The 20,025-nt window shown below is 43.8% G+C and overlaps 1 protein-coding gene across 1 annotated transcript in view; it reads right to left on the minus strand.

The window, feature by feature from the left end:
- The window catches only part of ADAMTS17 (ADAM metallopeptidase with thrombospondin type 1 motif 17), a 281,647-nt gene that overhangs the window by 231,046 nt on the left and 30,576 nt on the right, over positions 1–20,025 (minus strand). Inside the window, exon 3 of the mRNA XM_075069708.1 lies at positions 9,443–9,615. Within this exon, the coding sequence (XP_074925809.1) occupies positions 9,443–9,595 (153 nt within the window). The 5' untranslated portion in view covers positions 9,596–9,615. The remainder of the gene's footprint in view (positions 1–9,442; positions 9,616–20,025) is intronic.

The following is a 20,025-nucleotide window of genomic DNA, read 5'->3' on the forward strand; positions in this document are numbered from 1 at the left end:
GGCTCCCACTGGCCATGGTTCGCTGCTTCAGGCCAATGGGAGCTGCTGGAAGTGGCAGCCAGTACGTCCCTCGGCCTGCACCACTTCCAGCAACTCCCTATGGCAACCATCACCTCCGCCTTCTTCACCCAGCCTTGACGGAAACCACCATTAAACAACAGCGTCAAAGATGTTAACTCACCATGTCTGACTGGCCATAGGCACAAAAGGAGTCAACGGCTCTAAGTGAGAGGGTGGAGATAATTACAGTTGGGATATTGGGTTTCCTAGTGTGGAGATTCCCAAGCTCTCTCAGGGTGAGGAACACATCTGTTAATATAGAGACTGACTCATGGGAACCTCCCTTCCCATTTGTGAAAACCCAGACCACCCTCCCTCCCACTCGCAACTGTCTCACACCCCTGAGGCCACTGCATCCATTCCCGGCCTGGAAAAGTAAGAACATTTCCTGTATTTTTAGTGTCTTGTAATAAAATCAGGCCGTTTGGAACAAGAAGAGCCAACATCATGTAACCTGCCAGCTTTCTGCAGACCACCAGCAACCATTCCATAGACCAAAGTTTAAGAACCAACATTCTAGGCTTTAACCATATAATTTCTGTCTCCAATTACAGAACTGCAAATATTGGGGGGGAGGGGGGACGCGGAGAGAAAGAGAGGCACAGGAAGACATGATTACAGCAGCAGGGAGGGTTCGAAATCACTGACTTGAGGGCAAGTGATGAGATGAGCACAGGGCTGGCTAAAGGTCACGCTCATCCTCTGGCCCTGCTCATGGTGCACCCCTTAAAGGGAGAACAAGCAACCCCAGTCGGTTCTTTGCATTCTCTTGACTCGCACTCTGTGAGGAGTCATCAAAAGCACACAGGGAAGGGGGACAGTAAAGGGGAAAGCAGGTACGGAAACGAAGGAGGAACAGAAGAAAAAGCAAGAGAAGAACAAAAGAATGAGACTTATGTCTGAAAGAAGTTGCTCCTTAAAGCAAATTACCTATTCAGAGCTTTGCTGCAATGTTCTCCCTGCCCTCACTTACAAATCAGCAACACTTCAAGGCTAGACCCTCAGCCAGAGAATCACATCTCTCTCTCTCCAATAAGTCTCATTTGCATCTAGTTCAGATTGTGAACAACCTGGGGCAGGAAGCATGGCTTCTCCTTTGTGTCTCGTTCAGCACCTGCCTCCCTTTCTCCCTATTTCTTTGAAGGCAACAGGGATGTGACAGGGAGTAAATGTCTGTTTGGCCCAATTTGTCCAGGCCTGCCCTCTCGTGCACAGAACACAGCCCAGGCAGGCTGAACTTTTAGACTGAGAGGAACCAACTCCACCAGAGTTCCCCTGGCTGGAGGTGCAGAGATAGCGGAGCGTGCACGCATGCGTGAGATGGTTTGTTGTAGGCCCTGAACTTTACGAAGCCCGAGGATGGGTCGTGTGGCTTTTTTTAAAGCCCTGCACGCAAACTGCAGCTCCTGCATAGCCTTGGCCATCAGACCACATTTATTAGTGAGAGTGTTAGCCAGGTTACCAAGGTTTTCCCTTACTTGTTTTGAAAAGTACCATGGGATCTCTTAACTCCCACCTAAAACTGAGCTTATGAACTACAACATAAAACATTAAAAAAAGAGAGAGAGAGAGATTCAACACTTTGCAAGGTTTACTTGACGTAAAGCTTTCTCAGAGCTGTGGGAGGATGTTCTTCCAGCCACCAGGGAAAAGGAACCTATGGACGATGGTGATGTATTTATACTCATTCCCTTCATGTCCCCAGTCCCCACCCCAAGGATCCAGATCAGGACCCTAAGGACATGTGCAAGGTAGCCGAGTAGCCATGAGAACTCCTGAGTCTGCATGTTCCAGCCGAAGGCCACAGAGATAGAGATCTGCATTTATGATCTGTATCTCTGAACAAACAATATATAGTACTTTATGTGATTTTGCTACTACAAATGCATCTCAAAGAGAAATGCCAGAATGACCTGTGCACTTCAGAGTGCAAAAGACTACTATAGAGAGTAAACCAGTTTTATTCCTAAAGGCCAACATAAAAACTTCTCCTATTAATAACATTCAAGGAATCATTAACTTCATGTTACTGCTTGTTGCTTCAAGAGGCTTTTACATTAATCAAATGGCTTAGCAACAGCTGCAGGAAAATTAAGTACACACACTACAATTACTTATCCAGGCTGTATTCTGCCTCAAAGAGGGGCAAGTTCAAAACCAAACTGCAATCAACGTTCTATCTAAATCCAAAAATGCACTTTCATTTTTTAATCTAAGTATGTCTTCAGGTTTATGAAATCAGAAAATTACAGAACAAAAAGTGCCTATGTAAATTTCCACGCTATGCTTTCGGAAATCCTGACAGTTCTCTGCCCACCAAGAGAAAAATGCTTACAGAACCAGTTTGAATTGTTTGCTTTTACACTAAGTTCTGGAAAACTGTCAGAAGCCATTAGAACACCTCAGCGTAAGTGTTACTAGTTGAATAAAGTTATAGCTTCCAATTTCAGGTTTTAACCAATAAATACCAACAAGATACCCCCAATACAAAAAAAATCTGCATTTATCCAGTAAACACCAGAAAAACATCAGAAATGGTTACTTGTGTCTAACAGTTTGTCTACATGGAGCAGTAATGCAGGCTATGGGGGGTGATTTCTAAAATGCACTAAAAACTCTTGTGCCTTAATTGGTCCGTGGAGACCCTGCTAGTGTGCACTAAAGGTTCCCTAGTGTGCTTTAACGTAGTAGCAGCAGAGAATCCTGTGGCACCTTATAGACTAACAGACGTTTTGGAGCGTGAGCTTTCGTGGGTGAATACCCACTTCGTCAGACGCAGCTAAAGTATTCACCCACGAAAGCTCACGCTCCAAAACGTCTGTTAGTCTATAAGGTGCCACAGGATTCTCTGCTGCTTTTACGGATCCAGACTAACACGGCTACCCCTCTGATACTTTAACGTAGTACTGTTTCTAACATTATATTTTACTCTAATGAGTAATATATTATATGCACTACTCATTAAAATACATAGAGAAAAAAACAAAAAACAAATTTTTGATCATCCACATACAACTCAAAAATTGCTAAAAATAAACTCCTCAAAATGAAATTAATAATCCCACAAAAAACAAACAGATGCCCTATGTATGGTCCTTCCTCAAAGCTCAGAGCACTGTTATTACTACTTCTTGAGCAATTTAGTTTGAAGGGATGAAGGGGAAAATAATAAAAACAAGAAAGAACAAAAAGAGGGGAAAATCTTTATGAGAAAGCAGCGTGTGCATCTCCTCAACAGACTGCATCTGACCGGTCTCCAAAATGGCCACTGCTGTAAGCAGACTTCTAGAAATGTAGAAGAGTAGTAACAAGAAAATCAAGTCATAGTCTCGTACCTACAGAAACAGACACGAACCTGAACCTATAAGGAGCTTTTTTGTATGAAGTGAGAATAACACAGCACTTTACAAGTCCACAGACGAATCTACAAACAAGCAAAGGATCTAAGGTGCTTCCACACTAATGGAGAAAAATGCACAATCAGATTAAACAAAAATGGGAGCAGACAGTGATGGACTGGCCACATGGATGAGCTAAAGAAGTGCATTTTAAAGTGGGATTTGAAAAAGAAAGGCAGGACACTTGGCTTTTGGGAAGTCAGAGCATAGCGAGCGCACAAAAGAAGGTGTGAAGCTGAGAGCAGAAGAAGGAGACCTGGCAGTTAAGTCAGAGAATGCAAAGGGAAAAACAGGCGGCAAGGAGAGCAGAAATGCAGTACAGCCGCACTGTGCAAAGCCTTGAGGCCAAGGGGCTTTAATTTGATGTGGAAAAGGAAGAAATCAGTGAAGAGATTCATGCAGATGAACACTGGCAAAGGAAGATAAATGCAGCATCAGCAATTTTGATAATAATGGAGGGGCCAAGGGGACATTTTTCAGAAGTTCACATATAAACAGAAACATGGGTCTTTATATTGTCAGTCACTAATGAAACAGGTCACTTATACAGCCATCGACCCTAAACAGTTTAAGTCTCTCTAGGATTGGCTTACTGGAGAGCCTCAGGTTTTCCCCTCTTACAGTTCTGCTGACGTTTTCATGTATCCATATCCCCTACACCAGCATTTCCCAAACTTGGGACGCCGCTTGTGTAGGGAAAGCCCCTGGCGGGCTGGGCCAATTTGTTTACTTGCTGCGTTCGCAGGTCCGGCCAATCACGGCTCCCACTGGCTGCGGTTCGCTGCTCCAGGCCAGTGGGAGCTGCTGGAAGTGGCACGGGTCAAGGGCGTCCCAAGTTTGGGAAACGCTGCCCTACACCATCCAATTTTGAAAATTCATTATGTACTTCAGGGCTGCATGTTTAGCTGGTGGCATCCAACACCAACTTTATTGATTGGCTCATTTTTTAAATCCTATCACAAAGCGATTTGGACTCTCCTATTGGTGAGGAAGATATTGCCACACCTTTTAAGAAAATAAAGGAAGATTTCATTCCAAGAGCAGCAGCTGAAAAAAAAACTTAACTCAAAAGTTCTGGAGCTACGTTGGCTCCTAGTGATGTATTAAGAGGGCACCGTGAATGAAAAACCCTCCATGGTTTTGGAAAAGGCTGTTTTACAACTTCTACTATTGGATTTATTTAACAGACAAGCCTGTGCCTCAAGAACGGTATCTAGGAATAATAATAAATAACCCCCTCACCTTAAAAATATATGTTGTCTATTCAAAGTGCAAGATCAGAGAGTGCCATTAAAAACAGAGAATTAGCTGTACATCATCCGAGTTTGTGTCATTGCAGAAGGGTTTTGCTTTCATAGCTGTTTATATTTTTTTAAGATTCTTATTTACCAGCTGGGGCAATAAAACAGTATTTTGTAATGCTGACTTTTCCCCAGAAACTCTTGTATCACAAATAGATATTAAATCCTTTAAAGCAGATCACTTGATTTAAATATAACATGCATTAATAAGCCCTTTTAATGCTTATTTTATGGCTTGACAGTAAGCGTAATGGCTCATAGCAACAAGTTAAATTAATAACCCCTGACCAGTAATGTCCTCTTTGCTCAAATAAAAGCCTCAATGCCAAAATTAACATTCTGGTTTCTCTTAGAGGCAGCTCACCATTCTGCAGAATAACTGAACCAGCAGAGTCTAGATACCATGGGCAAATCCTATCCCCTGACCAATATCCAGAGAGCCCAACAGGCCACAGAAGTGGTGCTGAAGTGAGATCCAGGGACCTCGAGCACTGCAGTCAGTGAGGTGTGATCCATATGGACATCTTTCACCCTATTTATACAAGAAAATATCTGGCTCCCATTTTCCACAGAAATATTCCACAAACCTCTGTGAGGCATGGCAATGCTATTTTACAGATGGGGAACTGAGGCACACAGAGTCACTATGTGACTTTCCTAAGGTCACACAGAAAGTCCGCGGTAGACCCTGGAATTCAACCCAGATCCCCTCAGTGACAGTCCAGGGTCTTATTCACATAGATTCATAGACTCTAGGACTCGAAGGGACCTCGAGAGGTCATCGAGTCTAGTCCCCTGCCCTCATGGCAGGACCAAATACTGTCTAGACCAGGGGTCAGCAACCTTTCAGAAGTGGTGTGCCGAGTCTTCATATATTTCACTCCAATTTAAGGTTGTGTGTGACAGTCATACATTTTAACGTTTTTAGAAGGTCTCTTTCGATAAGTCTATAATATATATTATAATAATAATATATAAACTATTGTTGTATGTAAAGTAAATAAGTTTTTAAAATGTTTAAGAAGCTTCATTTAAAATTACATTAAAATGCAGAGCCCCCCAGACTGGTGGCCAGGACCCAGGCAGTGTGAGTGCCACTGAAAAGCAGCTTGCGTGCCGCCTTCAGCGCTCATGCCATAGGTTGTCTACCCCTGGTCTAGACCATCCTTGATAGACATTTCTCTAACCTACCCTTAAATAGCTTCAGAGATGGAGATTCCACAACCTCCCTGAGTAATTTATTCCAGTGTTTAAGCACCCTGACAGTTAGGAACTTTTTCCTAATGTCCAGCCTAAACCTCCCTTGCTGCAGTTTAAGCCCATTGCTTCTTGCTCTATCCTTAGAGGCTAAGATGAACAAGTTTTCTCCCTCCTCCTTATGACACCCTTTTAGATACTTGATAACTGCTATCATGTCATCTCTCAGTCTTCTCTTTTCCAAACTAAACAAACCCAACTCTTTCATCTCTCTCCCCCTGAGATGACATTCTGGCCTCACTGAAGCGCACGGCAAAGTCCCATTGACTACAGGGGAACCAGGATTTCACCCTTGTACTTTTAACGAATAAGATTCAAGCAAGCTGACCCACCAGTCAACACCCTACAAGTTGATGTCACAAAGAGGCTCTGCTGCTATTCCTCCCCTCGGGCAGAGGAAAAACCTCATGGAAGTCATCTGTGTACAACTCATTAATTTGGGATGTGTTCAGAAATCTGGATTTGGCCCTGAATCCTGTCAACGAGAGCTAGAGGATAAAGAGAACATGATGATGCACAACCAGAATAATCAAACCCAACCAACATAAACGTATAGATTTGCCTCAGACAAAAAGCAGCTTGAAAAACAGATCTGTTCGGAGAAACATATTTTCTACCCACCCCTTGCAAAGCTTGTGGGCGGAATTCAGGATAGGGGTGGTGTGGCAATGCAAAGAATAACCTTTCTGTGCTCCAAACTGAACACATCCTGAAATGCAACAATGCCATTTCATAATGAAGGGATGGTAAAGAGAACAGATCTGTTGAAAGAGCTGCGTTTTCTATGAACCAAGCCAAATAAATACAGACACACAATGAAGCCTTGTTCAGTGAATAGCCTCAAAACGTAGTAGAAGGTAAAATAGAGTCAGCTTGTTAAAGGAATAGATCAGTTAAATTCCCCATGGGCTCAACCAGCCAAAGATTTCATAACACCATGGGGCCCCATTGAATCAGCACCTGTTAAAGGAACAACAGACCTGTTTGGAGAAAGGCCATTGCTGTGCAGTGAGGTTATGCGTTGACATGTGTCTCGTTCAGCTCTTCATTTGTTGGGTTAGGTCTTGTGGATTACCATCAAGATTTTGTTTTCATTTTTTCCTGCCCATTTGGGTGCTCAAGAAAGGTGACAGATTGACACCCAAGAGGACAAAGTATCGCTTTCTAACTACAGAGCTGAGGCAGCACAAGCATGAGGAGTGCAAGCTCCCATCACCCACTACTTCCTTGCTCGCATGTCTCAATCCTGATCTGGAAGGACCCCGGCCGTCTGTGAGTGGACAGTACAGTGTCCACAGCCATTGTGGCCACTGAATCTTGGGAGAAAATTAACACCAGCCGTGAGAGGTTTTGCAAACACCTATTAGCGGAGACTGAATTCTTAAGCCACCAGAACAGCTAGCAACTCTGAGTTACCAAACAGCCATACTTGATATGAATTAGCAACTTAGAGGTGAAAGTGTCTCTCCCCAATCCCTACTTCCCTGGCAGGATTAGTAGCTCATTCTTGAAGGTACAATTCTACCAGCTATGATGTGTTACCACATCTATCTAGCATAGTGTGAACAATTCCACGGGGTTTGGCTGGATGCTGCTTCATGCCTGCAGTACAGGTGCTTGCAATTTGAAACAAGGTTGCCAAACATTGTCATTTAAAAAAAAAAAACAAAAAAACCCCCACCAATTGTATGAGATAAAACATGTGTCTCTAAAAATCCAGATCCTTTACTGGGGTAGTTCCATTGCCTTCAGCTGTATTAATCCAGGATCAGAGGGGTAGCCATGTTAGCCTGTATCCACAAAAACAAAGAGAAGCCTTATGTCCAAATAAATCTATTAAAAAGGTGCCACTGAACTCCTTGTTGGTTTTGTACTATTCCAGTTTACCACTCCACTTTTCAAAAACAGATGCTCCATGAAAATCTTTAGGAACCCAGAAAGTGCCTTGGCAGATCAGATCAGACATCTATGGCCAGTAATGGAATAATCTGCCCCAAGTGGAAAATTTCATTTCCAGTTGGGTTATTTTTGTGCTTTTTCTTTAGATAGGAGTCCAAGACCCAAATTTCCAATTTGGATCCCAACTTCTCCATCATTAGGATCCTGGAATTTGATTTGGACCATTATAGAAATAGAGGAGATCTACAATGTTTAGTTCCAGAGTCAAACTCCCCAAAAGTCTGAATCTGGGATTTCAGTTCAGGCTCCATCTCAAGTCCTCTTATCCCATTCCTACTACTAAACAGGCATCGCCATAGAAACAGCTTCTTAAAAGCTCCCCTACTCTTTGTTTCAACAACTTAAGTCAAAAGCTTCCTTGTTAGACGACAAGACAACAAGCTGCTGTGAAAAGGGACTAAGACCTCAGCTGGGGAAGTTGCCAGTAGCAAGACAACTCTGATGAAAGTATCTTTGCCAATGGTTTTAAGGAAAAATACCTTTAGTTATAAAGGAAGAGAAATGCACAATACACGATAAGCACAATGTTCTCACAAAAGAAAGGGGTACAGAATTTTCCAAGTTCTTAAGGGAAAACATTTTCAGTGTGCATGTCAAATGAGATCACTGAGCAGTGCCCAAGTGAGAGCATTCCAATACTTTTATCACACGTAGAAAGTTATGTCACATCCTTGCCCAGCTGTACTTTGTGGGTGTTATATACATTTACATGCACAATTATGAGCAACTCAGCTTGACTTAAGAGGGTTTTTGCAAGTGACTCAGATGTGAAATTCACAGAGGAAAATGAAGCAGGGTCCTAAAGCTGAAAGCACAAACAAGACTATTTGTAATCACCACAGACCCACCCAGGAACCAGTGAATTATCCCATGCATCTGACAAAGTGGTTCTTCACCCACGAAAGCTTATGCTCCAATACGTCTGTTAGTCTAATAGGTGTCACAGGACTCTCTGCAGCTTTTTACAGATCCAGACTAACATGGCTACCCCTCTGATACTTGAATTATCCCAGTTACTGTTTAGAAAATAAAAGTGCTTAGAGAAGCAATATTCTAAACACCGTACAAATCTGTGTGGGAACACAGCTTCTGCATGTCCAGCTGTTGAGAAGACAGTTATTAGATACCATGGATGGACACCCCAGACTTCGAGTGGAAAAGGAGGTTTCCCTGGAAGAGATCAGTTCAACCTGAACTAGGATCTCAAACTAGTTTGATTTCCACAGGGCCAAGAAGGTTCAGACCTGAATCTTCAGCTTCACAATCACCCCTGCAGCTCAGGTCAGACCTGAACACAGAAAAAAGGGTTGTTTTCCCAGATCTAGCTCAGATACTCTCAAACGTTCACCAGTGTCAAATTCAAACTGGAGATCTGGCTGAGCCATCAACCTCAAAATGAATCCCACCCTCAGCACATTGTAGATCAGAACACTTGACTCACTCTCCAAGAACAACGTGAATACGTACCATGTTCATAACTGTGAGGATGAACCTTTGGGCTGCCTCAGCACCATGGTACTGCACCATATCAGCATCAGCCACTACCAGGGTTTCTACTGTATACTCATTGGTGAGTCGGATGGCATTTCTTCGCTCTCTCCAGTCATTCACTGGTTTCATCTTCTTTTGTCTCTTTTTTTCTAGAAGATAAAGTATATATTAAAGGCTCCTCTAGCTCTAGCAGGTAGATCACAGTAACATATACCAGACTGTAGCTGAGACTTCCCTCCAAATTCAGCCTGGATTGGCCTTTAATTAAATTAAGTTTCCATGTGATCTGTCCATCAGTAGAACCAATCAGGAGTTTCCATTTTAAATACATGCATAACTGTGTGCGCGCTTTTTTATCAGACCATGAAAATCTATGAAAAGAGAGAAGGAGGAAAAAGATGGGTGTACTGTAAAAGAGTGAATTAAAAAAAAAAAGAAAAAAGCAAAATGTAGAGAAGAAGTTGCAGTTGAACCAGAAAAGGAATCACACTGTTGCAAGAACAACAGAAACTGAAAATCCTGCTCCTAAACAAAAGCATCTGCACATTTTAATGGAACAAAATGATAGTCATGGAAAGTCTGCTGAAGAAAGGTGACATAGGCCAGATTCAGGATGCGGATAGTACTGTGGCAGCATTAGACAACTATGGAATGAGTGCTCAATGACAATTTGGGGAATTTTCTCCACCTTTTACCCTCTGAAGGTTTTGTTTTAGTCAAAGAAGTTACAAGAGACTCCTGTGGCTGCTATTACGATTAGTGTACTTTAAACATGCACGTGACATTAAATGTTGTTATTTAGCCATTAGAGCAGACTACCAAAAGATGCAGTAGATTCTCTATCACTTGGAGTCATTTTTTCCTTTAGAAAAAACTTGAGTTGCTGGGCTAGAAATCACTGGGTGAAATCTATGGCCTGAAATATGCATGAGGTTAGACTAGATGAACATAACGGTGCCTTCTGGCCTAAAATTCTACAGACCTAAGAAAACCAGACCCATTTTGAGGGAGTCCAGAGATGAAGCAATTGTCAGGAAAAATAAATACTAGATGGTGTAAACTTAATCACTTCAGGAAGGAAATTAAAGCAAAGGCCAAGTGACAAATACATTAATAAAACTGCCCCCTTCAAAGATGAGAAATGTTATACATTTCAAAGCTCAGTAAGAGATGTGTAAAGCATCTGACGAAGGAATAAGGGACAAGCTGGACTCAGATGTGACATTAAAGCTATACTCCTCATTACAGTCAAGGCGTATTCAAGTTTTCAGTTGTAAAATGAAAGAAAAGCAAATGAGTACCGAGAACCAATTTATTCTGCAATATGTAAGATACCAAATCCCCATATTCACTGAAATTATTAGCACTTGTGCTTATTGCTAAGGGTGAAAAATATTGTAGTAAAGATTCTGCAACCCTTGTTCATGCAAGTACTTCCATTAAAATCATGGCACTACTCGTGGAATATGGGCACAATCCATGGAGTAAAGGTCCCCATCAGGGTGGCAGAATCCGCCCCCATGGTCCCATATAAAGCAGTGATATAGTACATGTCTTATCTGACAATAAAGGGGGCATAATTTTATTTCACGCTGCAAATAAATCAAAGAGCCAGGGCATTCTAAAAACACACTTCCTTCCTTTCCAAAGCAGAGAGTTTTACTGTTTAGTTGTCGAGAGAAACAGATTTCTTCTGAGCACTTTCTATTGTGGGACTTGCCTGGGAAAGCAACATTCTGCAATGTGAAGATCCCGGTTTACATTTATTCTATGATGCTGGTTTTCCAGAGTCTGTTTACTAGCTCTCTTACATAACTCAGCTTGAATTGCCCTACATTACCAGTCTGGTAAATATGCTAGCATCTCAATAGTCCGTTTCCCCTGAATTAATCTGTTTTATTCAGGCGGCCAGACGCCAATGGTTGTTAAGCTTCCTCATGCCCACCTGAAACTGACAAGAGCACTTCTGTTCATTCATACATTCATTCCATCTCATCAATGCACACATTCACACATGTTCATCCTAGTCTCGCTCACAGTTGTCTGGCAGTCATTCCAGCACTGCTCTGCGCAGGCTTTTGTCCCTTAGGCATCAACTGTCAGCACTTGGTGCATTTTTTTAATCTGAGAAAACAGCCACGACGTTCAATTTTTTTTTTAAACACACTTTGGAAATACCCTGTTGCAGATAACAAGATAGACAGGAGCTTCTGTGTAAACCAGAAGGGTTAATTACATCTCAAGGTGCCCACAAATAATGAGGATCTACACGCTGCCGGCTAGGAGGAAAACAAGCCCTTTCGGAGGTTTGTAGTACCAAAGACTGCATGGCAGTTATAGAAAACAATGCAATTACAAAGCTGCTCGCAAAGGAGGAGAGCTGTACATTCTTGAGTGCCTGTGAAGTGAAAAAAATGAACTGACTGAATATTAGGCCCCGTCTAGACTACGCGCGAAAATCGATTTTAGATACGCAATTTCAGCTACGAGAATAGCGTAGCTGAAATCGAATATCTAAAATCGATTTACTCACCCGTCTTCACCGCGCAGGATTGATGTGTGCGGCTCGCCATGTCGAATCCGGAACTCCGTTTGTTTTGGTGGAGTTCCGGAATCGATCTAAGCGCGCTCTGGGTTCGATATATCCCGTCTAGACCAGACGCGATATTTCGAACCCCGAGCAATCGATTTTAACGCGCCAAAACGGCGCGTAGTGTAGACGTAGCCTTAGAAAGCAGGAAAGCTGAGCACCCCTTCAACTTGCCAGCACTGAAAGGGAGAGGACTTCACTCAACTTGAGTGAATAAGCTTCTGTGTTCTCTCTGTCTGTCCACAGAGTCCCTCGTCCTGAGTGGCAGCACCTTAGTGGTTAGCATATAAATATGTATGCCGGGCAGCAGGAGATTCATTCCATTCAAAACATTTTCAAGCCATAGTTGGCATTTCTGAACCTCCTCTGGTGAGTGGCATCTTACTGGAAAGCGACAGCGTTTCCCCAATAGAATCAAAGTCCTTGTAATTTCCTAATGAACTCAAGGAACAAATCTTCAGCTGGTGTGACATAGCCTAGCTCCACTGTGCTAGGCTGACTGACATCAGTTAAAAATCTGGCCCTAAGCCTTTAACTCTCAAAGAAGCACACCTTAGATCATTTTTAACTTCCTCTCTCTCAAATTAAACTCACTCATTTTGAAGTGTGCTATAAATATAAATCACACAGAGGCATGGGCCAGTGTCAAATGCAAGAATGTTTTTACACGGTTGCCATAAAATACAGCAGAAGCCAATACAGACTGCAGGAAGGATATGCAGTGCATTGGATTAGATTCATGCATTTTAACACCAAAAAGGGATCATTATGATGATCCATGATTAGATTCATGCATTTTAACACCAAAAGGGATCACCTAGTTTTGGTAGCCTGCATAGCACAGGACCAGAGAGCTTCACCCAGCAATTTCTGCATCAAACATTAGGGGGACAGACAGTTTTTGCAATAAAATTGTATTTAAAAGAACACTGGGACATTCCTACATGCAGATACAATGAGCCAGTCACAAGCAACTTTGTGTTTCAGGGAATCATGTAAGGTAAGAAAGATCTTTCTCAAAGTCTATGGAATTAAAAAGCTTCCCAAACACATAGATGAGAACTGAGGGGCTCACGTTTCATACAGTGCAAGACAGGGCATAGGACATAAAGAATGAAATCCAGATCATCTATGTACACCTGGAATCTACCTATCTGGACAGCTGACCCCTATCAGTACAAATACAGTATGTGCAGGGGGAATGCCTCATATTTAAAAAGGCACCACAACTAATTGCAAAGGATTTGGGTAATGTCCATTACCTTATTTCTGCCCTGCCTTTGGAAAGAGTCAAACCCTTCTCTTGCCATTTTAGATTTTCTGTACATCAGGGTTTCCCCTTGAATTAGCAAGCCAGTAGTAAAAGTTCTTGGCTTCATAGAGTAAGCTAAGATCTGATCTCCTCCCATTGCTCCCCCAAACCAAGTACACTTTTATACTACAGAGACAGAGAAAAGCCTCTTGGTGAAAGTACATCTCCAGAGTCACCTAGCTGGCACAGAAGGGCATAATTCCTTGCACCAGCCTTGACACTATGCTGAGATGGGGGTTTAGAAGAGGGTCTCTCTGTAGCCTTTCTTCACGGTTTCTACTGTGGAGAAGCAGTTTCAAGTTGCACCAGTGGAGGCTGCTGAAGAGATGCTGAAACAGCACATGTGCTGGTCATGCCCCTTTCAAGCCAGTACCACCCACTTTTTCTGTCCCACTGGTCTCCTATGCTCTTTTCCCCACACACGTCTTGCAGATCTGAGCCAGGAATGACAGAATATTGTATAGCAGCCAGGTAGGGAAAATGCAGAGCTGGCAGCCCTGTTGGGTCCCAAAGATTTTCAGACTTCCCGCTACAGCTGGTGGGGAAAAAAATCCTACAGCTTGGTTATGCAGGGCAATCCTCTGCATACCTAGACAAGCGGAATAGCTCTCGAGTGCAGGGCGCTGGCACTCATCCCAGCTGGCATTCTGAGGCCCTTCGCATCCAATGCCCACTTGTTCCTTGCTGGTGACACAACTATGATGCGGCTTTTGTGGAATTCTGAAGTGTTCCTTTAAGAACTCCCCCCCCACACACTTTGCTATTACTAAAGCCCTTCCTTTTTTAGGTGGTCATTCTTGCCTCGGAACCCAAAGTGACTGCTATTAATAGAGGCGGCCCTGGACTTGAGTCAAGAAGTCTGAGCGTGGCAATGACTGAACTGTGAAAAATGCCTAAGCAAAAGAACAATAAAGTCCGAGCACTCACAGTGTTCACTCCACTTTCTCACTCTTGGTGGAAAAGAAGCCGCTCATGGGACAAGGGAAAAGTATGTCCACTGCACTGGAGCACAACCTGGGATCTGAGGAGCAAGGCTGGTGTCCGGGGGGCATGCTACAGTCACCTGCTCTGCTTCTCATCTGTCCTTCAGCGGTAGGTTGAGAAACTGGCTAAGGTTTGTAGATCCGACTTGCTACATTCTTGTACAAGGTTGTGAAACTGCAGCTGTGCAAAAATTTGACCAATGTGTTTCTGGGGGTGGGGGTGGGCAGTTGTGCAAACCTTTGGAAAGTCTCAATTTGCACAGAATTAACACCCCTCTCCCAGAAGTTCACTTAGGTTGGCCAACTTTAACAAGGTTTCCATCCACACCCTCAAACTCCTCATCACTTCTCCCTCTGCTCACCTTGAAACTCGGCTGACCTCACGTAAGTTTGGGAATCTGGGCTCTTAAGTTCTTACGCTTCCCAAAAACTTCCAGTGCGAAATATATTAGGGGAAACAGAGGAATCAGTGTCAATCCACGAAGAGCTCTGATGGTCAATGGACAACTTAGAGCGATACCCTAATTTAGGGTAAAGCTAAACAACAAAGTGCTTTGCTCGAAGTTCTCTTTGCTCTATATGATATTCATCGCTATACAAATGCCTTCTTCACTAGCAAAAGCGGGGACAAAAGATTAGAGCCCACAGCTGAAAATCCACCCACAAATGTGTGTGTCTTGTACCCAATATAACTGGGATAACTTAAACAGAGGTATCCAAAAAAAAACCCACTCTGAAACAGGCTAACGTAGAGGGGTCTTGCCGTTGTCCTATCTGAGGTATGAACCTCGAGTGGATGATCATTCCACGAGTACATGAAATCCCAAAATAAAACACAACATCAGCCACTCAAACAGACTAAATGCTTCATAGGATCTTCATTTGAACAACCAGTTCTCACAAGTTTTGTGGTGCCCATGTTACATGTCAGCGCAGGGGTTGGCAACCTTTCAGAAGTGGTGTGCCGAGTCTTCATTTATTCATTCTACTTGTGCCAGTCATATATTTTAACATTTTTAGAAGGTCTCTTTCTATAAGTCTATAATATATAACTAAACTATTGTTGTATGTAAAGTAAATAAGGTTTTTAAAATGTTTAAGAAACTTCATTTAAAATTAAATTAAAATTTAACCTGGCAGGACCTGGGCAGTGTGAGTGCCACTGAAAAACAGCTCGTGTGCTGCCTTTGGCATGCGTGCCATAGGTTGTCTACCCCTGTGCCAGCGTGACAGCATCAAGAGCACCCCCATGACTGGGACTCACCCCTTTCGGCCCTCATGTGTGTTGCTGTAGTGAAAACTACAGAATTTGGTGAACTTTCCATGACATATCATTTAAAAAGTGGGATAGCAAAAGAATGGAAATCCAACTATCCCTTTAAAAGGAGGATCAATTCTGAATTTAAACACAATAGACACAGTGAAGTCATTTTTCAGGGCCACTCTCAGGCAGTCTAGTCCCAAACTTTACATTAAATGAAAGTTTTCAGAATCTAATAGTAAAAAAAATAAAAATCCATTAAACAGTTTTTGGAAGCCATGTACCTACAAAAAGGCGGAGGCAAGAGGGAGTTCGTTTGGGTTTTACTTTCCCTGGTGGTGTTTGCAACCCAGAGAGTAAAGAGCTGCTGTGCTTCAGGGCCAGGAGGGGAGGCTAACTAGAAACAAAAGGGAAACTTACATGTCTAGGTTCACTTCCCAAGAAGAGGGAAAAGCAAAATCTAAACAAAGTACATGCATGTTCCGTTGTTAGACTGAATAATCCCACGGGGCTGCCAGAAACACAGCATGGGATGTTTATTTATTTAAAGATACATTGATTTAACCTGAGCATGTTTCTCTTGCATCTTTCACTCTTGGTTTAGTTTCGATGGCAAAGCAGCTCTCAAACTGTTTATTGACCAGCTTCTTCGAAAAAGCCCAACAGCTCAATAGCACTGAGGTGAAGGCACAAACGCCATGTGAATCAATGCCCTGTTTGCTAAACCCAGGTATCTAACTGCTGGCATTTAGAGATTCAGAGATGCTATGGATTCACTAAGCCCCAGTCTTAGGTTTCCAAAGAACTTGACGTAGTTGGCAGAGCATTCACTCAATATGTTACTACGCTGAATGGGATGCAGTACACATGCCACTCTAAAGAAGGCATCACAGGAAGGCTGTTACAGTGCAGGCTGGTACAGAGGTGTGAATTCCAATTTCACTGCAGATGTTCTTTCACACACTGGATCTGATCCAAAGGTCATGGATGTCAATAGAAAGATTCCCACTGCTTCCCCTGGGCTTTCCATCAGGCCCTCTGCATGTCAGCTACCTTGCAGCTGCAGGTTTCACATACAGAGGAACAGAGTTAGATTTTTTTTTTCTTCAAAAACCACAGCAATCCTGAAGAAAAAGCACATTAACTCCAGAGATTTTCCTCCCTGCTCCACTCCTGACAAGTGCTTCCTTGGCACCTTTCCTCCAGTTGGAAAGGAAGCTAAGTAAGTCTTTCTGGACCTACTGCGTGTACTGAGACAGGGCCATCCCCTCGCCCAGAATTAAAGGGCCGCCCCCTCAACCGTGGAACCACTGAACCCAAGCCACTACTGAAATCTTGGGGCAACAAATGAAAAAACAGGAACAGGAGTCAGGGGTGAAGGCTGAAAATCAGGGACCCATTAGGGGACATTGGGCAGAGACCTGACAGGAGGTACAAGTTAACAGAAGGAGACTGACGAGGAGGTATGAGGGATCGCAGGCCTCGACCTCGGGCCCACGGGTACCCAGGCAGTGTTCAGACCATGGCCATCACCCAGCAGCTCACCTGAGCCAGTGGAGAAGTAATCCAGCAGAGCTCTAGCTTGCAAAGGGCCCCACCCACAAAGCTCCTGACTGGGGCTGGTTGGGTCGCTCTACTTAAACCAAAAAGAAGCGCAGGAAGATGTCTGAGCAACTAGGTGAATCCTTGCCTGGCTGTGACTGTGGATGCTGCCTACTTGCTTGATTCCTGATCCCTACGTCCCGTCCTGGTTCCTGTCCACCTAATCCCAGACCCCCATCTGTTCCCAGTTCCTGCCTGACTCCAGGTCCCCGCTCCGACACCCCATCCTGACTCCAGTTTTGGCTCTGACCTTCGGTTCAGCACCTTGCTCTGACTTGGCTTTGGGTCTAGGCTCCTGACTAACCACTAGACCTGACCACCAACAGTCTGTCTTTAAAGGAGGTTTTGCAACTCTGGGGGACCATGGATGGGATGTGTGTCCATGGAGGAGGTGCAGGGCACATGCAGCCAGAACCTCAGCTGGAGGTATTGGAGGAGCCGTAAGAGGGGCTGCAACCTGATTAACTCTACTTAGACACACAGCTGGGTCTCCCGCCTGCTGCGGAAAACAGACACTAACAGAAATTCAGAAAAAAATCCCCAGTCACTCTTGTAGGGGCTGGCAGAGCCTGTGCTCGCCTCCCAATGGAACACGGTGTCTTCGTCACCTCTGCCATGCACACATTCGGCGCAAACTGCCCCACACATTGGGATCAGAAGCCTGCTTACAAGCCTTGGGTCTGGCAGGCCGATGCTTCACAGAGTCACATGGCTAACAGCAGCCAAGGCGAGTTTTAACAATCATCGTTCATCCTTCATCAATATCATTTCTGGTGCATCATTTCTCATACAAACTGAAGAGTTTGCTGGTTGTGTTGTGCATGGGGTCTCCTCTGCTAGTGTAGAAGGCAGCAGCAGAAGGAAACTCCCTCTGGGAAATGGATACACAATGCAGGTGAAGCTGATCACCCTTCCCCCACTCTCACCTGTTACCTCTCCTATTTGTGAAAGGACAGGGCTTGCGGGGGGGGGAACAGGACACAGCACCTCTACAACTCTCCGTTTTAATTCTGCTCTTTGTCACAGGTCTGATACCAGCTGATTTGTGTATTCACGCTTGGCAGAGTAAGCAATTTATTCTTCAAAGCGTCACACAGCCTTGACTCTTGCTGACTGCAATGGCAGCTAGGGGCACTCAGCAATTTGCAGGATTAGACTTTAGGAGAATAGATGACTACATCCCCCTCCCCACAACCATCAAAAGCTATTACTTTTCTTTATACAGCAATTTTCAGCACAAATCACTTCACAAAGACATCCTCATTTGTACAGCAGTTCGGGGGACACGTGTCACTTCACTGGCTACTGACTGAGGGGAAAGATGGTGGCACCCAAGAGTTTGTGACAGGAAGTAATGGACTCTGCAATCCATTTTCAAGCTGCTAAAGAAATTTTCTTGAGACTCTGATTGGAACGTGGCCAGCACACTAAAGCGAACACCCTTACTCTTGTCAAAAATGCCATTCATCTCCAGCAACATGCGATCAGGCCCTCATCCTCAAAAAGGACAGTACCCCGATAAGCACAATGCCCAATATCTTATTGGATCAATGTTCCGACCGCAGCTTGGAGGAAAGGCAGCCAACGCCTGAATTACCACCACCACTTCTTCCTATGCCACCCGGGTTTTCTTTGGAGGTCTCGATCCAACAAGAAACACAGCTCATCGTATAAGATCCTCGTCAGAGGAGACATATTAAAATTAATACAGAGCAGCAGCATAGTCTAGTGAACAACTATTCCTGGCTCTGCTACTGACCTGTTGAGTGACCTGGGGCAATTCACTTCTTGTTTCCGTGCCTCAGTTTCTCCTCCCATTCATCGTTTGTGCTATCTAATTGGACTGTAAATTGTGGTGCCGGTCACTGCACAAACATGCAGTAAGAGACAATCTTGCCTGGAGCCTTTTGGGAGCTACTAGGACACAAAAACTTGATAGCCTATGAAACGTCAAACCTAGGCATCCGACATGTGAAGGATTTAGTTCAATAATAAAACAAACAATAAACTTGCACAGGCCTTTACAGCCAAGGATCTCGAAGTGCAAAACTAATATTAACATGCCATGAAAAATTACCACAAAAATGACATCACGGGGTTCCAGGTTTGTTTTTTCTTAGTGAGTCTTCAGCAAACGTGCTTAGTTTCCAAAGAATCTTTTTGCGAATGTCAGCCCGACAAACTCAGCCTGAGTTCTGACAGCCAACCTATTATCATTCCTGGTGGGGCTGAGAGAGCCAGAAGAGATTCCACCCAACCAGGGGCTACACATCTATAACTGAGGGCAGAATCTGGGCCCCTTGACTGGAACTCCGCCACCCTGCTATCTCCCTGGAGCTCCAGCGATATAACTGAAAGCCCTGCACGGGAAACTTAACAATTCTGCACAAGCCAGAAGTGAATCCCCATAACTGTGGCTGGCTCTGCAGCACGAGCATAATAGTTATTTTTAATCCCTAATGTAAGCAGATACATCGGATTACACAGGCAGCAGATCTGCCGAGAAAGAAGCTGCCAATTTATGAAGCCACTTTCCGAGCCAATTTAAGTTTCACAACACCCCTGCCAGCTAAATATTATTAGCCCCATTTTACAAATAAGGAAATTGGGCCTCAGAGAGAGAGATTAAGCTCCAAATTTTCAAAATGGTCTTTGATTTTGAAAAAGCAGCAGAGAATCCTGTGGCACCTTATAGACTAACAGACGTTTTGGATCATGAGCTTCCGTGGGTGAATACCCACTTCGTCAGATGCATGTAGTGGAAATTTCCAGGGGCAGGTATATATATGCTAGCAAGCAAGCTAGAGATAA

The sequence above is a fragment of the Chelonoidis abingdonii genome, chromosome 9, assembly GCF_003597395.2.
Source record: "Chelonoidis abingdonii isolate Lonesome George chromosome 9, CheloAbing_2.0, whole genome shotgun sequence".
NCBI classification, from domain to species: Eukaryota; Metazoa; Chordata; order Testudines; family Testudinidae; genus Chelonoidis; species Chelonoidis abingdonii.